The sequence below is a fragment of the Siniperca chuatsi genome, linkage group LG2 (assembly GCF_020085105.1).
Source record: "Siniperca chuatsi isolate FFG_IHB_CAS linkage group LG2, ASM2008510v1, whole genome shotgun sequence".
Taxonomy (NCBI): Eukaryota; Metazoa; Chordata; class Actinopteri; order Centrarchiformes; family Sinipercidae; genus Siniperca; species Siniperca chuatsi.
This window is the reverse complement of record NC_058043.1, coordinates 29,131,843-29,152,795: the sequence shown is the minus strand read 5'-3', so window position 1 is coordinate 29,152,795 and position 20,953 is coordinate 29,131,843. Positions and strand designations below refer to the sequence as shown.

Sequence of the window (20,953 nt, the reverse complement as noted above, 5' to 3'; positions counted from 1 at the left end):
TTGAACTTATTTCCTGAGCACTTCCTTGTGGACAAATAAATAAAACTAGGGCTCAAGCTAATAATTACATTATCGATTAATTTATTTATAAATGTAATAAAATTGTCAAAAATGCCCATCACAATTTCCCAGAGCCCAAAACCAATGAAATGAGAAAAGCAGCAAATCTTCACATTTAACAAGTTGGAACCAGAGAAATTTTATATTTTTGATTGATAATGGACTTATGTGATTGCCAATAAATTTTCTATCGTTTGATCAGCTCTAAATAAAACCATTTCAAGATATTGGAGATTGAGATGAATGTTTTTTAACCATTATAATAATATCAGAATTATCCGATTTAATGTTGCTTTTAATTATTTTCCATTTTGCTCCCAAAACATTTTTAAAGGAACTGTGTGGAGTTTTCAGAAAATCCTTGTCATTTATGACACAGATGGCCGTTAAGTGAACTGCAGTCAGCATCCTGTTGCTAGCACTAGCACTCTTTGAGCCTGAGTTAAGGCGGGGTTAGCCCCAGGGTGCCAGGAGCCAAACCCAGCAAGAAAACCACATCGGTAGTGTATTCCATGTATTCCCTGTTGTCGAACTGGCCTCCGTCAGTCTCGGAGGCCGTGTTTTGTCCCAGAGTGTGCATAAATTTAACATCCTTTGGATTTTGGCAGAAAAAACATCCTGAGTCCTTTACATAGAAATCAGTACACAGGCTGTTGTAGCCAACCAAAAAAGTCGGGGAAGGTCTTATTTTGTAAATGACATTACAATCCGTTCACACATTGGCGATAAAAAGCGATTAATACATGTAAAAAAACTGGACACAGTACCTTTTAATTTCCCTCATTCTTATATAATAATTAGAGGGGAGAGGGGGGGCAATGTACACGATTTAGTTACTATAGGAGTGCTCTAGTCACTATATTTTAAAAGTATATGTAACCACGTTTCATAGAGGAGGTAACATGATAACAGAATGATGATGATGATAACATAACCCAGTTTGGTATTTAAACATTTTTGTTTAAATAGGACAAACACTTATTTTGAAGGTCCCACCGGAAGATTTCTATCTGACTGCTTGACCCTACGCGCACATCTAATGCGCAGCCACGTCACTATCCGGTTTCTACGATAGAGAAGGGCGCGAGATAGGAATACAGGAGCGCGGACAACCCGGGCGCTCCGCTCCAGATGACTACAAGCTGCAACGTTACCGTTCAACACAACAGGGCCGAGCCTCCATCACCACCACTGGCCACTTCATAAAAACAATATACACGCGGAATACAACCATATAATAACGAATATACATGCACATGACCTGCAACAGCAGGAGGACAAAGCACCGTCTGGTCTGACCGTAAACAACAGAAACAGAGGGAAATGTCTTGGTGGACGCGCGGGTAAGATGTTGATCTTTGTTATCTGAATTAACAGTTGCATTAGCAGTAGTTATTTTGTCACATACGGGTTTAACGTTATAGTATTAATGGCATTCAGTTGGCTATGGTAAAAGGATTGCTTTTGACCTAATCTTGTAACTTTTGATTACTTCACGGAGTCGTCTGTGCCGCCCTTTTCCGGAGAATTACGATAAAGTTAGACAGGGTTTAGTATTGAATTTAACACCTGACACTCTTTATATTAACTCACAACAATCAAATAAATCTTTCTAACACTGTACTGACCTTGTAACTTTACCAAACAATAGTTCATGTCTATGAGGTAGCCGCTAAGTCGCAGTTAGAAATAAACCGGATAGTCAAGTTTTCCTCGCCACACCACAAGGCCGGGTTAGTGGCTGTTTTCTGCTTTCTCTGTCAGCTGTATTCGTACACATCACAGCTGTTTGTTTTTCAGTGATGATGGAGAGGAGGCCATGCATCAAGACACTGATTCTGATGTGGCAGAACAGAGAGACGGTGGGAAAGTGAAAGTGAAATGGACTCAAGAAGAGGTGATTGTCGTGATTTGTCCCAGTGATTTGGATGTTGTCTCACTGACTTCTGACCCTGTCAAAGTAAATAATAGCTCTATAGGACAGGGAACATAAACATGCTTTATTGTTTACAGGATGACAAGCTCAAGGCGTTGGTTCAAAAACTGGGACCAAGTGATTGGAAATATATTTCCAGCTTCATACCAGTGAGTTTGATTAACGTTTTTGTTATTTATAGTAAGCTTTAAGGCCTCCTTGTCTATTTCATGTCAACAGAAATCTCATTAAGTGTTTTGAAGCTTCTTACGCTTGTTTTGTTTTGCTTAGAGTCACACTGAACACCAATGTCAGCACCGATGGTTTAAGGTCTTGGATCCAGAATTGGTTAAAGGTCCTTGGACCAAAGAAGAGGATGAAAAGGTAAGTTTTGTTAGCTAGCAGTGCAGGGGTTTAAAATTTGACTCACTAAGAACAGTATATCCAGTGTGATTAGTCAGAATGAGTTGTAATTCAGATGTATAACCCTCATTCCATAGGTTATTGAGCTTGTGAATCTCTACGGCAACAAACAGTGGGCAATGGTAGCCAAGCATCTGAAGGGCAGACTAGGGAAGCAGTGTAGGGAGCGCTGGCACAACCACCTCAATCCTAATGTGAAGAAGTCATCATGGACTGCCGAGGAGGACCTCATCATCTACAAGGCTCACTGCCTGCTTGGAAACCGCTGGGCTGAGATTGCCAAGCTGCTTCCTGGAAGGTAAACTCTCCATCAATGCTATGGTCAGCTTAGAGGATGAGTTTGAAATTGCTGACATGGTTTTGTGTGTAGAAATAAAGCCTTGCCATCTCCAAACGACTCATGTTACAATATTTATTCACAGGACAGATAATGCAGTGAAGAATCACTGGAATTCAACCATAAAACGCAAGTTAGAGATGGGCTTCTATGCTGGGGAGGTCTTTAGGCCAAATGAACTTGAAGAGCTGTTGGCCCGTGTTAATAAAGATGTGCAGGTGGGCTATCTTTCCATGATGTTCTTTTCTAAGATGAATGTGGTGTTGAACTGTACGAACTGTACTGAAAATTCTGTTTTCTGATTACACAGATGCCCAGTTGCTCGCAAGATGGTGCAGACAAGGACCCAGAGCAGAAAACACATTCTTCAGTAAGTGAGCAATCACATTGATTTGAAAAATGTCACACAATTTAAATACAGGGTGGCTTTGAAAAATTTAATCTCTGTCAGTGGATGGAAAGAATATCTGTATTACACAACAGTAATCGTGTTTTTATTGTCAGTATTGTCATAGATGTCTACTTTTTCTGCCAGTTACAGGAAACGCCTGTCTCAGCCTCTGTTAAAGCTGGCCCCAGTGAAGCAGGGCCATCAAAGGCTGTGTCCTCTCCAAAGGACAGTTCAAGCCCCAAGACTGATGCAGACACCACAGGAGAAATGAACTGTTCCAGCTGGGTGGTGGACAGCTCAGGCTTTCTCTCCCCTACTGGGCCAGCCCTGAAGGAAGTGCTGGATATGGTGGATGGGGTAAGTATCCCCAATAACAAACAAATAGACACACCGCATAGTATGTAATTTAAATATGTATCCAATAGCTGATACTCCCAGCTTGGCTGCTGCACTGAAACCTCTTTTTCCTACCAATAACAAATAGTGCTGTTGAATATAAAGTTCAATTATGTACAGATAAAAAATTGTTTTAAAATATTGTTATTGTGCTTTTATAAAATACATAAGCTTTTTATGACTAGTTAATATTAATTATTTTATTTTTTATTAAGTTAACTTTTCTAACCTTGTTTACACCTCTATACACAGAAGGGGGAAAAAAGCGTAGCTGATTGTAATATTTCAGAGTAAATGTCCAACTAACAAGTAAAATGTCTCTTTTGCTATCAGGACCTCGATGGCTGGTGCAACCTAGCAGCCTTTGACCTGCCTGAGGACAGTCCGAGCCCAGAGCGCCACCAGTTTCGTCTGGAGGGCAGCGCCTTGCAGGAGTTGAGCAAAGGCAGCAAGGGGGAACTCATCCCCATCTCTCCTGGAGGTGTCACACCCCCCTCCATACTGAATCGCCGGAGCCGGAGACGCATTGCCTTGTCTCCCGATGCCAATAACTCCATGACTCCCAAGAGCACTCCTGTCAAAATTTTGCCCTTTTCTCCATCTCAAGTAAGTCATTTAAACTTGTAGTTGGTGCTGCTCATAATGTCATGTGAGATGGTCCACTAACAAACACATGTTGTTCCAGTTCCTCAACATGTGGACCAAACAGGACACTCATGACCTGGAGAACCCGTCCCTCACGTCCACGCCAGTGTGCAGCCAGAAAGCCATTGTTACTACACCGCTACAGCGTGACAAGACCCCCCTCACTCAGAAGGAAAACTCAGTGTGAGTGGTCTAACTAGTGATGGGTTCTGATAGCTGGTTCCATTTTGGATCCAGTTTCCGATCGGCTTGATTCATTAAGCTTCGATAATAACAAATGTGTTGTATTTATTTTCTATTGATATATATTTCTCTCTTCTAGTGTTGCAATACCTCGATAACTTGCTGCTGTAACAAAAGAATTTCCCAGTTTGGGATCAATAAAGTACATCCATCTACCTATTATCCATCCATCTATCTATCTATCTATTCCGCCAAAAATTGTTTGTGAGTGAAAAGACACATCACTCTAACACCACTGCACGACTGGACTGTTGTTTTTGTAGTTCAACAGGGATGACCAGAGAGATGCCTCTTCACTAGAGAAATGATAGCGGATCATGTCACGTCAGTTTAAGAATCTCCCAGTTAAACTTTGATTCATATCATTTGAATCTGATCAACTTCATAGTTGAGAATCAGGACCTTCAGTATTTGCAGTATATTGCTCGTGATGTACTGTAGGCTACAGTTCATTGAATGTGAATAAACATTTCATATATTAAGCTGCTCATCTCATTTTGAGGTTCTAGGTACAGGTTGTGAAAATTAATTAGGCTGCCACTAAAACTGTTACTTTCAAATGCGGAAAGGTAAACCTGATAAGATTCGATAAGTGGATTATTCAAAAGGATTCTGATTCGATACTGGATATGAATTTGATTTTTAGTCTCAGAGTTTACATTTTGTTTTCATGTAGATTTGTTACACCCAACCACAAGTCCGAGCTCTGTCCGACCCCACGAACTCCGACGCCGTTCAAAAATGCCATGGAGAAGTACGGTCCTCTGCAGCCGCTGGTGAGTATCTGATTGTCAGTGAAAGGCAATGAGTTCAGTTGATGGTTTTATCAACACTGCATTAATGCTGTTTTTCTGCTGTGTAATCTTAGCCTCAGACTCCGAACCTTGAAGACGACATAAACGAGGTCATCCTAAGAGATGCTGGGATTGACTTGGTTGTTGTACGTTCGACTCCGCCTGAGCAAAGACGCAAAACGATGGTAACTATGAGTCAACTTTAATACATAACACCTTTTTTAATCCTTTAACCCCTGTTAAAGGTATACCATAACATTTATACATATTAGTCCTAGATCATACAGAGCCAACGTGATATAAGAAAATAAGAGAACCTCATTCAAAGTCACATTGATATTTGTTTTTGGTGGCCTTTAACATCACTGAAGGATTTCCCCAAAGAAATTGTCTAGCTGAGGTGGTAAGCCACTCAGATCTTGATGCATCTCATCTTGTGATGTTATGATTTTTAAATCACAATAGTGCATTCATTTTTATGATGTTAGTTGAGGTGGACCTGCATCATAAAACACAAGGCAAAAACACTTGTGGGTTTAATGTCACCAACCATCAATGAGGGAGAAAAGGTTATAGCAATGTATAATATGCATGCTGTGGCAATAGAAAACTTCTTCAACTTAACTCAAATTACAAAAGATTGCTATTCCAATAGCAAGTGTTGTAGTACATACTCATTTATTTTATATTCATAGATGGATAGTAAACTTTTGGAACAACATATTTTCAGTAAGACCACTGAAACAAACCCTGAATGAGACATTGTATTGAATTACAGAAGGTAGCGTAACAGCAGCTAGCTGGGGGTTAAGGGTTTGGCTTTTTATAATGGTGCATGCTAATGCTGTAGCACAGTGTAATTTTAGTGTATAATGCTAGTCTTGGCACACAAAATAATGAGGAGCAGGGAAAGTGTGTCCTCAAACATTTATATTATAGTTGCAACTGTATGTCTGTTAAACTAATACTGTAGATTGTCTGTAGAAAGCTAATCTTGGAATGTTTGACTGCTTAGAAACTGCTTTCAGTTCCACACTGCTTTATGTTCACAAATTCACACCTTGGAGTTATACATTACAATGACTTCCACTGTTGGTCAGCAGGCAGCTGCACGGGAGTTATTTACACAGATCTGTGTTTTTTGTTCTTTCTTTATTCCCAGCATCGGGTTCCTATGAAGAAAGTGCGGAAATCATTGGCACTAGATGTCATGGACTGCCAGGTGACGCCCACATCCAAACGCAAATCGCTCAAAACTGAAGCCAAACACAGCATCAAGGTAAAAAGTGTAAAATGTGTTATTAGCCTGTCTGTAGATTTGGTGCATCCTAATTATTTTTGTCCTCCTCTTTTGGCCACAGGAAGAACCTGCTTCTCTCAACTCCTCATCATTTTGCAGTAAGCGGCATGAAAATATTTTGGATCAGGGCTTCCTTTTGGGACCTAGTGACAGTGCCATATTTCCCAGCACGGTGCCCCCAGTTCTGGTAAGTTCCACCTTTATCCTAAAAGGGAATGAATATTCTCATAAATGGAAAAGTATTTTAACATAGCTTTTCTACTTTGATCTAATTCTATTATAATGTTTTTTCTCTCTCTTCAGATGTCAAAAGAATGGGAGACGGTGGTTTGTGGACAAACTAAAGACCAGCTCATAATGACAGAGAAAGCAAGACGCTACCTTCGCTCACTAAAATCCTACGCTCCCAACCGGGCTCTGATTCTGTCCTGAGACATTTGTTATCTTTACACCAACATGTAACACATACCTTAACCACACAACTTAATGTTGCTGTTTTTCCCCTTTCTTTTTACTGTAGTAATTTGTGATGGAGAAAAGAACACGTAATGTGAAGGTTTAATACAGTTTTTGAACAAGTCATTTGCAATCAAAACACTGACAATATACAGCCCTATTAATAATTTTGAGAGAGAATGGTGCTTTTAGATTTAGTCTCACTCAAATGGCCTTGTGCAAAGCTTGGAAAAACAAGTTAATCACATTTCAGAACAAGCTTTATTTCATTCTATTGTTGTCACTTAAACGTGTTTGAAAATAACAATGAATGTAAAATTGAAAAATCACGGCTATATACTTTTGCTATTACTGAAAATACATGGTTTTACATTGCATAATGTGCTTGTAATTAAACAGTTTTTTAAAGTTGTGAAGAGTACAAACACTCAGGTTGCACCTCAATATCTAGAGTTCTGATGTATAACTTGAATATGGAGTAAATTCAGACAGGTTGATCAGTAATACATTTAGAGATGATCCATGTTGAAAATGTTGAGTGAACATTGTCTTGTAAGATCAGTTTAGCATTTGTCTAGATTTATAATATACATAAAAATATTCATTAAAAGTGAAGACCTCACACGGGGAATATTATACACCTGCTGGAATTTTAATATTGACTGCAGCACACATCAGTAATCTGTCAAGGTGGCTTACTACTTTTTAAAATCCAACAAAGTGATGAATACACTTGGGAAGGGTTTTTTTTTTTTTTTAATGTAGTAGCCAAGTAGTTGAAATGTAATGGAGGTATGGAAGCTGTACCAGCGTTGATGGCAAGGGTATTATTATTTGGCACTGTTTGTAAATATTTAGTGTTAAGAAATTTAATAAAACCAATATGTCCAATACATATTTTCCTCCTGATTATGCCGCTACAGCACAAGGCAGCGTTATACTGCATATCTAAAGTAAACTCCATTTAACATTTGATTAGTTGTGGTTTTACAACAGGTTCAGTTCCACCAGATTCCTGTTTAAAACAGTTGAGCAAATGAAATTATGTGCTAAACACGGGTGATTGAGAGCAAACAGGATTGTCTGATAGAATAGTGTACAGTTTCAGATTTTATCTTAGCAAATGATAGAAGTTGTTTCAGGCTTTGATTCCATCACCACTGTTTCAGTACTTGGAAACAAGTCAAAGGACAAGAAAATACCTTCACATGGAAGATAATGTTTTATAATTTCTTGGCCTCCTGTAGCCTGCTTGAGATTATCTTAAATATCAGGCTCAATTTCACCTGCTACAATTAAATGTACTAAAGTTCAGAACCTTCTATTACAATCATTTATTTTTATACATATCACAATTTATTAATCACAAATGGAGGCCTTATGTGTTGCAAACGTCCTACACGGTTTGCATTATAAATACACCTATTTTGCCTACTAATTAACATAAACATAGTGGCAAGAAATTGGTAATACAATTGTAATGAACATGATAGCCTGGATTTATTCGACTTGTACTTTAAAAAAAAACTGTGTTTGGCTTTTATTTTGAAATGTTAAATGTACAACCGGATATTATACCTCTGGTGACAGATCGCTCTGTGACATCGGAAGTAATAATCGGTTTTGGTGACGCTGCATTAGACTGCAAAACATGGACCAGCCTAGTAAGTGAATTACTTAAAGGAATTTTGAATGGAACGTTAGATATGTATGTTATTCGTGTACTTTTTACTACGTTTTGTATGCTACTATGGAACTGCCAGTTTTAGAATTAGTGAAAAAAATTGTACACGGTGTATGCAGTGTGTTGCTTCCTACTGAAGATAGCTAGCTCGCCTCGTAGCTAAAACTGCAATGAACGAGTGAGCGTTATCTCAATAAATTAAAACATATCGAGAGAGAAGTGAATTATCAAAATATATTATTATTATTTCCTCTCCTCGGTGGTAATGGATGCAACTTTCGACCAGCCGGCAGGTTAACTCTGCTGTGTGTCCGCAGGTCTGTTCGGGTTGTTCCTCCTCATCTTGGCTCTTTCTGGAGCTCAGGCGCTCACACCGGCGCACTACCTCTCCCTGTCTGATGTGGCCCGACTGCAGAACCTCCTGCGCCAACAATTCACCGACCTGGAGTCCTCATACTACTCTGTTGTTGGTCTGACCAAGCTTGGAGCAACTGTTCCAGATCACAAGGTAAGAAAATCACTCCATTATGCATATATATATATATATATATATATATATATATATATAGAAAAATGGATTCTTGAAATAAGCATTTAGTCAAATTTTAATTATTTGAATAATATACAGTATAAAATATGAAATGTTGATCCTCAATGTTCTTTGGCTTACAAATGTGTTTTTGTTTGCAGGAAGTATGCCAGTTCCTCAAATCCCAGCTTGATCCCACTAGTGTTGACTCACTCTTCTTTGCTGCTGAGACCAGTCAAGCCATTTCAGGATGTGAAGTATGAGAATATTGTTCTTGCCTTCGCCTTCTTATCTGTCCTACTGCCGTTCTTTATATTCAAAAGCATTTTTGGAGTAGCTAAGTCTGTAGTTGGGCTGGACAATGTAGAAAAAATATTATTTCACAATATTGAGAAGACCTTCTCATGACAAAGCACAATATTTGTTTGGAGATTTGAACGCCACATAATTTCTTCATGGTCAAGGTGTTAAAACAATCCTTCATATGATTACAACGATAGTAGAATAACTATATAAGATAATTAGTTTCACCTGAACAATGACATGGCAAAGTGGACAATGCTGTATTATAGTAGGACCCACTAAGTACCAAATTGGTTATATGACATTTTGTTCACTTCATAGATCCCTGTATCAAATGAAACCCGTGACATCCTCCTGGCAGCAGTTAGTGAAGATTCGACCATGACTCAGATTCATCGGGCCGTGAGCACACTCAGCTCTCTGGGGCTTCCACTGGCTTCCCAGGAAGTTGTAGGTGCCTTGACAGCTCGCATCAACAAGGAGGACAATGTTATGGCGTAAGTGTTAATAATAATAATAATAATAATAATAATAATCTTTATTTGTATAGTACCTACCTTTGTATAGTACCTTTCATACAAGAAATGCAGCTCAAAGTGCTTTATAACAAAGAAAATTACATGCACAGAGTGCTTTACATGAAAGACATAGAATGAACATAAAAACAGGGATAGAATGCCATAATTAATGTAAAATAAGATGGAAAGTAAAACGCACTAAATAATAAGAATAAAAATAAAGTTAAAAAATAGAATGCATAAAATCATGTAAAATACAGCATTTTAAAAGTAGTGCAGCACAGAACTGCTGCACTTCTTTTAGTGCAGAGTTACCAGCTTGTATCAGGAAAGTCACAGCTAATTAAAGGCTAAAGTGAAGAGATACGTTTTTAGCTTGCCTTGCCTATCCCTCATAATGGGTAGTGATGGTCCATAGCTTTGGGGCGTAATTGATAATAATAATAATTAATAATAACTTTATTTGTATAGCATATCTCATGCAAAGATGCAGGCCAAAGTGTTAGTTGTGTTTGGAGTGCAGTAGTATTCTGTGTGGATGGTCCTGCAGTACTCATGGGCAAATTATTTGAGCAATTTAATTAACATCAAATGCATGTTCTCTTTGGACAGTATCACTTCAGCTCTGCAAACAGCAGCCCGTCTGTCCCAGCAGGCAGAACTTGGAGGAATACTTGAAGAAATTGAGGTGAGCTCTTAACTTCCACCAGGTGGTGCTGTGTCACCACCAAGACACATTGGACTCTTAATTAGGCACAGAGATTTTTTTATTTTCAGCAGAATTAAGTTTTAACTCATTTTTTGCTTTTATCCTCTCAGGATCTGACAGCTCGTTTGGATGATCTTGGTGGTATCTACCTCCAGTTTGAAGAGGGACTTGAGGCGACTGCCATGTTTGTGAGCGCTGCTTATTCCCTATCAGATCACGTGGACATGGAACCTCCCCTGAAGGAGGTATGATTTCTGTCTTTCATATGTTATTTCAGGTTGTGGCTTTTCTCTAAATGTGTTTTTCTCTCTGAAACTGATAAAAGATGTGTTCTCCCCACAGGACCAGGTCATCCAGCTGGTGAACTCTATCTTCAGCAAGAAATCCTGGGATTCTCTGGCTGAGGCCTTCAGTGTGGCAAGTGCTGCTGCTGCTCTCTCCAACAACCGCTTCCATGTGCCGGTCATTGTCAGTGCTCAGGGCCCAGCCACAGTGTCCCACAGCCAGCCAACCCTGCAGGTACAAATATTGCATCTCAACCTAACTACAGTCCTCTGCATAGTTTTAATCACCTCATAGTGACGCTGTTTCTCGGTCTGTTTCACAGCTGCTTGTTACTGATGTCATGTCTCAACCTCTGGCCTCAGCCAATGTGCTGGTAGAGTCTGCGTACGCTGTGGCGTCCAAGAGCATCATACTCAGCCAAGAACCTTTCACACTTAATGAGTATGTATCATTAGAGAGATAAGTGTTAGCTTTACATTATTTACTCGGGTTCTCCACTTCTTGAAAATTATCCCAAAAGCTGGAAGAAATATACGCTCTTGACCTTTCGTTACCTTATTGCTCAGCCCACAAAACTTTCCTAGTGTTCACAGGAAGGCAGTTTGAATGATAATGCAAACAATAACATCACACAAGTGATGTAAGTGTTTATCTATTTAATTGACTGTAGATTATGTTTAACCCATTCCATTTCTTTAAGATGTACCTGCTTTATTTATCTGTCAATCAATTACGAGGTGTTTTGTAGGAAACATTTCTTCATCAGTATTGCCAGGTTTTGGTAGAACATACACTGTATTATTCTTTTTCCTGATTTTCAGTGGCATCTTTGAACTGAACTTCATGTCCAACCAGCCAGCCAGTGGATATTATCAGTTTACCGTTGCAGTGAAAGGGGATAGCCGGCTGGTTGCCAATCATGTTGAGGTGAGGTGGCGGTCAGTGGGTCACTGGTTACATGGTCATTTCCATGTGTTTCAAGTGTTTTTGGCTTTAATTGCCTTTGTGAAGGAAGTGATGCAAATGAAAATGTGCTACTTTTGAGTCAAAGGTAGTTAATCTCAATATGATTGTAGTCACTCTTTGTTTAGGAATTTGTATGCTACTGTCATGACCTTATTTGATGTAACTCTGTGTTGTGACTCTGTCCACCCATAGCTTAAAGTGAAGGTGTCCACTGAGGTGGCTGTCACTAACATGGACCTCTCTGTGGTGGATAAAGACCAGAGCATCGGCACAAAGACCACCAGGTTAGGAAACCAGTTTGATAAGCCCTTTTTCTCTGACCCGTAGTAGCATGACAGTAGACTATTAAATGCTTTTCTCTTTTAAATGACCCAGGGTGGACTATCCTTCCAAAGCCAAGAGCTCCTTTACAGCAGACAGCCACCAAAACTTTGCTATGTCCTTCCAGCTGGTTGACGTCAACACTGGAGTGGAGCTTACCCCTCACCAGGTATGTAATCAGGGTGGGCATGAACACACGTCAGCAGCAAACTTCTGGCAAAATCTGTTAGTTGTTGCTGACTTCATCTGCTTTCATAATCACTTTTGTGACCATACAATTGTTATTTTATACATCTGGTTGGCCAAAACAATCAGCCAACCACTTTGACCAGTTAGGTAAAATTGAGCTCTCATTCTTGTTTAAGATTAAGACCTATTTATTTTCACTATTTATTATCACCTATTTATTTTCACTACAGACTTTTGTCCGGCTGCACAATCAGAAAACTGGCCAAGAGGTTGTGTTTGTGGCTGAACCCGACAGCAAAAATCTGTACAAGTTTGAGTTGGACACAGCAGAACGGAAATCAGAGTTTGACTCCATCTCTGGTACCTATTCCCTCTACCTCATTGTTGGGGACGCTACCTTGGAGAATCCCATCTTGTGGAATGTGGTGAGTGTCTTGTTCAGACTTGGTGTTGGTAATGATGATTATTTACTGATGAAGTGCTCAGCCAGTGAGAAGTTGATATTGAGCTCTAAAGCTGAGTTGCAATCTTTTAAAAGGCTGATGTTGTTCTGAAGTTTGTGGATGAGGAGGCCCCAGCTACCATTCAGCCCAAGACTCTTTATGTACCCAAACCAGAGATCCAGGTATTACTCATGTACTCCTTTTTTTATATCAGATGTACTCCTTATTTATATCATATTTACTGCATGATTATGGAAAATCAAGCAGCATGAAGTAGCAGCAGTTTAAAATTTCCTCGCCTCTGCAGCACTTATTCAGGGAACCAGAGAAGAAGCCTCCCACGGTGGTTTCCAATACCTTCACTGCACTCATCCTGTCTCCCTTCCTGCTTCTGCTCATCCTGGTAATATTGCAAACTTTGTGCAAAATGTTTCCTGTTTTGCTCTGTTTTTATTTTTGCCATTAGCTGTGGAGCAACTTATGTATGAAAATTATTTAGAGACCTTTTATCTTAATTAAAGGCACACCTAAAAAATGACCTACTTCCATTATTAATCAAAAGCTTTTTTAATAGAATATTCAGCTTTGTTATTATTGTCTATTTTTTATTTTTTTCCCAGAAAAGCTCTTCAGTAGGAAGCCTTCATACACAGTGAATGAGGCTCCAATACTGCAGGAATATAATGCTTGTTTGAAATCACAAAAGCTATGGTGTATTTGGCATTTGCAGTTCTGAGTAATAGTTATTGTTGCAGTGGATCAGTGCATTGTGTGTTAGGTGGTAAACAATTTTTCAGCCCTTTTGTTTGCAGCTCTTGCAGGGGATGAAAATCACATTGTCTTTTATTCCCCCTCTTGTCTGTAGTGGTTTAAGCTCGGAGCCAACATCTCCAACTTCAGCTTCTCTCCCAGCACCATTCTGTTCCATGTAGGACATGCAGGTTAGTCCCAATCTTTGAAATGAAATGTTTATCACAGATATTTTATAACCTCTTCATCTACTATTCATCTGCTGTTGTTCAAGATGATGAGTGAATTGCAGTAATGACTTTGTGTGACATTGTGCATTATCATCATCATGAAATTCCACACACAGTCTTAATATGAAATATCCCCCCAACCACACCCACAACATCTCTAGAACATTAAGTCAGCTTTGTGTGTGTCACAGCCAAGTTTCCATGCAAATTTAGCATTTTAACCAAATTTCCAGAAAATTGTCGAAAGAAAATGCTACTTAATGTGCGTTTCCATTCACTATCTAATTCTCCAGTAAGTTGCCATTAAAACATTGCAGAAGAAATGTGCGCAACAAGATGACATAATTAAAAGAGCTTCAGTAAAACACAAAACTTGATTAAATAAGACATTTCTGGTTGTTTTCATGTATTCATTTGAGGAAGGTTACAGTCTACTCATCGCTCCACACAAATGAGGAGACTATAACATTACAGATGTTTCATCTGCTGCAATGTTTCATCTCTTCAGTGGAGCGGGAGCTTGCATGACATTTAAAGTTACATACTTCATTTACGTCCGGATCTATTAGCTAAGTTTCCATTGCACTTTGTCACATTTTTGTTTTTATCAATACATCAACGTTGCCACCTCCAAAACATTTTCAAAACAAAATGCCCGTAAAAACTGGTGGATGGAAACACACTTACAGTTGTTAAACTTAAACTTAATTAGGTCATTCAGCACTTCTTGAAAGGCTTTCTTTCTATTGGAAAAGATTTGAAGCTTTGGGCCTTCAAACACAGCAAGTATGGTGATATCTGGTGGTTTGCAAAACTTAGAGCAACCCTTTAAGGCTGAAGCCAAAGCACTACAACACCCCTTTTGATTTTTAAATGGTTTTATTCTCTTATATGTGCAATAAAAGTCCAAGAAGCCTGCGTGTTGTTATTATTAAATCTGTAATACTTTTGTTTAAAAGTGCTGCAGTAAATGTAGATGTTACTGTGCAATATGTTACAGTAAAATAATTAATAAATGCATTGTCCAAAAAGCCTACTATTGTTGACATGAAGTATGAATGAACCTTGTTGGTGTTGTTTAGGCCCAGTCTCACTGTGAGCTCATGTGCTTTAACTTCATGGTTTATATTTCATATGAGGCACAATATGATGTCATTGGAGAATGATATTTATTAATTAGCCTATTACATTATTACTTGGTATCAGGTGTAAATGTTCTCATACTTATGATTATGTCTTTCTAGTGTACATTGCCATATTTCTCAATTATTCTCCTCTCTTCTTATCCCACTAACGTGCCATCACATAGTTTAGCTGCAAAACCTTAAAAATTGTCAGAAGTTTCGGACGTCATCAGTCACGTGCCGTATTCTTCATTTAACACAAGCTCCGACACAATGTATTGAAACAGTGCGCTTCACAGAAGTGAAACAAGCTTCAGAGTTTCGGATCATCCTCCCATCTCTAAATAGCTATGAAGACTGTTTTTTATAAATATAAAAGGTCATGTCAAATGACTTACTTAATCTGTGAGGCTACTAACGACCAAGCCTCAAAGAATTTCCTGACTGGCCCTATATATGAAAGAACTTTGAGAAGAATCATCATTCAAAATCAAAAGTAATAGTTTAGAACAATTTGGGTGTTCTGGTATTAAAAATATCACTCAAAGGTGAGGAAACATCTCCAGAAACTCATCCCATTAGGCCAATCCCAATAAATGTAAAGGCAAATCTCAATATGTTCACCAACATCTTTGACCTGGTATCAGTGTTTCTGCAATATGGGTCTTTATCAGAATATAAAGATTGGATGTATCAAAGAACTTGCTGTCTCCCCGTTTTTTAAATGGGGTGACACATTATTAGAAGTATGATTTTAAAATAAATAAATCTTGCAGCACCCTTGGCCTGTCCTTTTAAAGCACCCACCCACATCAGGAACCACTGACACACAGTATGTTATATTAAATTGTATACCTTGATAGTGTATACAAAATTGTGTTTTATCAGCAGCTGTTTTGTTTGGATGTTACTGTTCAAGCCTACTCGGTTGTTTCATTTCAGCCATGCTGGGCCTGATGTACGTCTACTGGACCCACCTGGACATGTTCCAGACTCTGAAGTACCTGGCGATTATTGGTGGTGTAACTTTCCTCGCTGGGAACCGCATGCTTGCCCAGAAAGCAGTGAAGAGGTACGTCTCCTGGCACAAATGGTTCATATAGAATCCTTAATCCCAGAGAGAAAGCTTTTTGTCTTTCAGACTACAAGGACATGGGTGCTTTGAGGCCTCTTGGTAGTTCTTAGCCTTAAACCTGAGGAAAAGTGCCTTTTCATATCAGTAGCATTTGGTCCCCAGTGGCTTATTTCAATGTCATGCTCTCTGCCAGGAGGAGAGCTTGTGTCTACTTGGACCAGGAGAGAAGCATGGCAGTATAAGATCTGCAAGAGTGACGATCTAAGTGGGCAATTTCTCCACCATCAATATGTAGAGCCCTCAAAGGGCCAGAGTGAGCAATTTAGTAGCCTGTGTCACTGACGTCACTCTGTAATTGTTCACTTGTACTTCTTGCTCTTACAACAGCCAATGTAACCATTTTAAGCAAGTAGAATATTGCAGTTAATGATTTCATAAATGTAATTTTCCCATTGAGGACTTTTTTTCTTTTCTGCTAGTCTCTGTCTTGCAGCTGGTGACTGTCTTTTTAACCCCTCTGTCCACACCTCGCTGTCTCTTTACTCTTTTTTCAGGATTGCCACAGAGCAAAGTAGTAGGTTGGCAAAGTATAGGAGCCTACGATAAGACCCCCATTTGTAACAAATAAGTCGGTCGTGCTTCCAGGCTGAAGTAAGGGCATCCTCGTAGACTGCATCCACAGTGCATTTCCATAATGGCTGGAAGCGTGCATGGCTGTGTGATGCTCACTCATTCTAACTCGGTGTTTACATGTACAGTGCATCCGGAAAGTATACACAGCGCTTCACTTTTTCCACATTTTGTTGTTACAGCCTTATTCCAAAATGAATTAAATTCATTATTTTCCTCAAAATTCTACAAACAATACCCCATAATGACAACGTGAAATAAGTTTGTTTGTAATCTTAGCAAATTTGTTAAAAATGAAAAATGAAAAAATCACATGTACAGAAGTATTCACAGCCTTTGCCATGACACTCAAAATTGAGCTCAGGTGCATCCTGTTTCGACTGATTATACTTGAGATGTTTCTACAACTTGATTGGAGTTCACCTGTGGTAAATTCAGTTGATTGGACATGATTTGGAAAGGCACACACCTGTCTATATAAGGCCCCACAGTTAACAGTGCATGTCAGAGCACAAACTAAGTCCAAGAATTGTCCAAGGAATCTGTAGACATCCCAGACAGGATTGTATCGAGGCACAGATCTGGGGAAGGTTACAGAAAAATTTCTGCAGCATTGAAGCCCCAATGAGCACCGTGGCCTCCATCATCCGTAAATGTAAGAAGTTTGGAACCACCAGGACTCTTCAGAGAGCTGGCCGACCCCCCAAAGTGAGCGATCAGGGGAGAAGTGCCTTAGTCAGGGAGGTGACCAAGAACCCGATGGTCACTCTGACAGAGCTCCAGCGTTTCTCTGTGGAGAGAGGAGAACCTTCCAGAAGAACAACCACCTCTGTAGCACTCCACCAATCAGGCCTGTATGGTAGAGTGGCCAGACGGAAGCCACTCCTCAGTAAAAGGTACACGACAGCCCGCCTGGAGTTTGCCAAAAGGTGCCTTAAGTACTCTCAGACCATGACAAACAAAATTGTCTGGTCTGATGAAACAAAGATTGAACTCTTTGGCCTGAACGGCAAGCGTCATGTCCGGAGGACACCAGGCACCGCTCATCACCTGGCCAATACATACAGTGAAGCATGGTGGTGGTAGCCTCATGCTGTAGGGATGTTTTTCAGCGGCAGGAACTGGGAGACTAGTCAGGATCGAGGGAGAGATGAATGCAGCAATGTACAGAGACATCCTTGATGAAAACCTGCTCCAGAGGGCTCTGGACCTCAGACTGGGGTGAAGGTTCACCTTCCAAGACAACTCTGTGAATGTCCATGAGTGGCCCAGCCAGAGCCCAAACTTGAACACGATTGAACATCTCTGGAGAGATCTGAAAATGGCTGTGCACCGACGCTCCCCATCCAACCTGACGGAGTTTGAGAGGTCCTGCAAAGAATGGGAGAAACTGCCCAAAAATAGGTGTGCCAAGCTTGTAGCATCATATTCAAAAAGGCTTGAGGCTGTAACTGGTGCTAAAGGTGCTTCAACAAAGTATTGAGCAAAGGCTGTGAATACTTCTGTATATGTGATTATTATTATTTTATTCCCCCTCATTTTTAATTTGCAAAAATTTCAAACAAACTTCTTTCACATTGTCATTATGGGGTATCGTTTGTAGAATTTTGAGGAAAATAATGAATTTAATCCATTTTGGAATAAGGCTGTAACATAACAAAATGTGAAAAAAGTGAATGGCTGTAAATACTTTCTGGATGCACTGTACTTGCCACCCTCCCCCTGGTTTGCCTATCATTCATCCCACCATGATAATCCATGGTAATCCCTCCACTGTGGTCTAACACCCATGGTCCTGGTTGTGCCATTATGTTTGAGTGACATGTTTTGTGTTCATGGGCCATGGTATACATTGTCCAAATCTTAAAAATTTGTTGTGAGAATTTCTCTGTGTTCTTGCCAAATACATTGTTTGTTGTGGAAAGGTGCACATTAAAATGCATGATCAACCTTTTACTTGACTTATCAAAGAGCAGGTGTTTAAGCCACAAAGGTTTTCATTCGTCTCATGTTTGTAAAAACTAATGTTTGCTTTTTTCTTTCTTCCACAGAATTGAGAAAAAATAAGTACCAGAAAATTAAAAGAAGACACTCACAAAGCACATTTTTTGTTTCCAAGGAGTCATTCAATGATGCATCAAATCAGACTTGAAACACGGCGTGGCAGTTCAAAGATCCAATTGACAGTTTAAACATGCTGTGTTGCCAAATGGAAGAAATGGAGATTTTGCAGCGTCTCTGAGGACAAATGCTCACTGACAGATACTCCTACTGCAGGCTGTAAAGCTACTGATCATTGCACTTCATCTTCCTGTGCGATTGTTTTCTTATTGTTCAACATGCCAGTGGTTTCTAAGTGAGCTGGGATTTTTTATTTGTGGTTTTCTTGATGGATTTAGGGTTAATTTGTGGTTTGTTTGTTTTTTTTTTTTGGTTTTTTTTGTACATTCCCCTGTTGTCGCTCAATGCCCATTTCACCTCATAACTGAAGCTGTTAGTCAACATGTTTCAGCTGATTTACAAAAAACATTGGCAGTAGCGCTGACGCTTTGTTGTTGACACAGAGTTGGCATCAAATTTTAATAATGAAATACAGGCAATTTAAGGATATGATCTTTTTGTAATGAAGAAGAGGAAATAAAGAATATGAGGTTAATCTAATTTTCTTTGTCTTTCTTTAGTAGAGAAAAACAGGAATCCAGTAAAAAAAAAAATAATAATTCAAGGTCGATTACATCTTTCTTTTGAATAGATTGAAACAGTCAAGATTAAGTGGAAAACAGAAGTTGGGGAGACACAGGAGAATCTAATTGCTGATCCAGTAGAGGAAGAAGTATTCATATTCTTAAAATATCAATAACAGTAGAATCACTTACTTTTTAGTATAAACTTCCCTCTTTGTGTTTCCCTAAAAGTGTTTCTTTGCTGAGCTGCTGTGGAGGGTTAGTAACAAGAAAGAATATCCTACTAGAAAAGACCATAACTTTGAAACAGCCACTTGATTTGGCTAACCCAGATTGCTGGAACCTCATAGTAACTTCAACTTGCATTTTGTGCACAGAATGGGGATTGTTTTGTCCCTATTTCTTAGTCGTATTTAGAAAGAATCTCTCTATGGTCAGTATGGAGTGGCATGGAGCGACCAATAACACTTGTACATACATGTAATACATCTAAGTATTAAGACAGACTTTAAAGGCCCTGCACACCCACACTTATCCTGGCTGATTAGACCTCTGCTTAGAAGTTGAAGTTGTGTGGAGCTATGCAGAGAACTATATGATTTCACTGAAAGCAACACTACAACTTTCCTAAATGGTCTGAGAACTGTTCTCAGACCATTTCTCACAATTGAGAATGACTTCCGGATGGGAGCCGAAATGTCTTGATTCTGAAAACAGTGTCCAGATGACTACGATTGAAACCTTTTCTACGATGAAACATTCCTGGACGAATGAGGGGCTACACCGTGTTATCAATTATACTTGTGCTTTTCCTGCTGTGACACGCCAAAATGTCTGCTGTGAAAAATGTCTATAAGGGGTCCCAGCCAAACAGGTGCCACAAAACTAACAGAAGACTGAGAGAGACAACTTAAGTGAAAACACCTGTGTGTGAAAACATAAACATATACAAAAGAAAATTGACTATCTAGAAAACCAAAGTAGAAGGAACAACGTTGTTATAGATGGAGTTGAAGGTGACAACTTGCGGAAAACATGGACTTAAACAGAGGTGAAAGTACGTGACTTCTCCCAGAAATGAGAGCAGTGAGGGAATGTGGGGACTATGCAGTAACCAGCTACGATTGCCTCTTCGTCAGAAAGTAGCAAAAGGCACATAGCCCACTGATGGACAGTTATAGAAATGACCCAGCAAACTGCTATAGCCTACATTCTTTTTTCTTTCTCTTTTACATTTTTTCTTTTCCTTATCCATGTTATCCAACAACATATGCTCAGAATGTATGAGGCCGGTTAATGTAAATACTAATTTGATTTCTTGCTCTTGTTGCAGGAACTTGTTACGCAATAAGTGTAGGCCTATTTCAAAATTGAATCAATTTGTCTGGTCATTTTGGATCTGCAAGGGCTGTTGCCTCCAGTTCTCATTTAACACTACCGAGGATCATGAGCTATACTTAACTTGTATGAGAGTAAGGGATTTAATGCTAAACACCTAGATCAGTTAGTTTTTAATCCTTTTCAACTTGACATGGAAAAAGACCTGAATCATG

The 20,953-nt window shown here is 39.3% G+C and overlaps 2 protein-coding genes across 3 annotated transcripts; both read left to right on the top strand.

The window, feature by feature from the left end:
* The first annotated feature begins 915 nt into the window (after positions 1-915).
* mybl2b (v-myb avian myeloblastosis viral oncogene homolog-like 2b) lies at positions 916-7,853 on the top strand. Its single transcript, XM_044170335.1, has 15 exons — positions 916-1,403; positions 1,861-1,957; positions 2,074-2,145; positions 2,267-2,359; positions 2,476-2,696; positions 2,821-2,953; positions 3,046-3,105; positions 3,271-3,483; positions 3,856-4,128; positions 4,208-4,350; positions 5,087-5,186; positions 5,279-5,389; positions 6,367-6,483; positions 6,566-6,691; positions 6,808-7,853. Exons 1-15 carry the CDS (start codon positions 1,384-1,386, stop codon positions 6,934-6,936), a joined length of 1,908 nt encoding a protein of 635 aa, XP_044026270.1. The 5' UTR covers positions 916-1,383; the 3' UTR covers positions 6,937-7,853.
* Positions 7,854-8,481: 628 nt separating this feature from the next.
* On the top strand, positions 8,482-19,372 carry rpn2 (ribophorin II). Of its 2 annotated transcripts, XM_044221845.1 has the most exons (18): positions 8,482-8,624; positions 8,962-9,152; positions 9,335-9,430; positions 9,798-9,973; positions 10,607-10,682; positions 10,814-10,948; positions 11,046-11,222; positions 11,311-11,429; positions 11,810-11,915; positions 12,147-12,238; positions 12,330-12,444; positions 12,695-12,889; positions 13,003-13,089; positions 13,215-13,310; positions 13,773-13,848; positions 15,954-16,083; positions 16,641-16,737; positions 18,768-19,372. In XM_044221845.1, exons 1-17 carry the CDS (start codon positions 8,612-8,614, stop codon positions 16,690-16,692), a joined length of 1,932 nt encoding a protein of 643 aa, XP_044077780.1. In that variant the 5' UTR covers positions 8,482-8,611; the 3' UTR covers positions 16,693-16,737; positions 18,768-19,372. The 2 variants fall into 2 exon arrangements, with proteins under 2 accessions (XP_044077780.1, XP_044077791.1); XM_044221856.1 differs by lacking the exon at positions 16,641-16,737.
* The last annotated feature ends 1,581 nt before the right edge of the window (positions 19,373-20,953 follow it).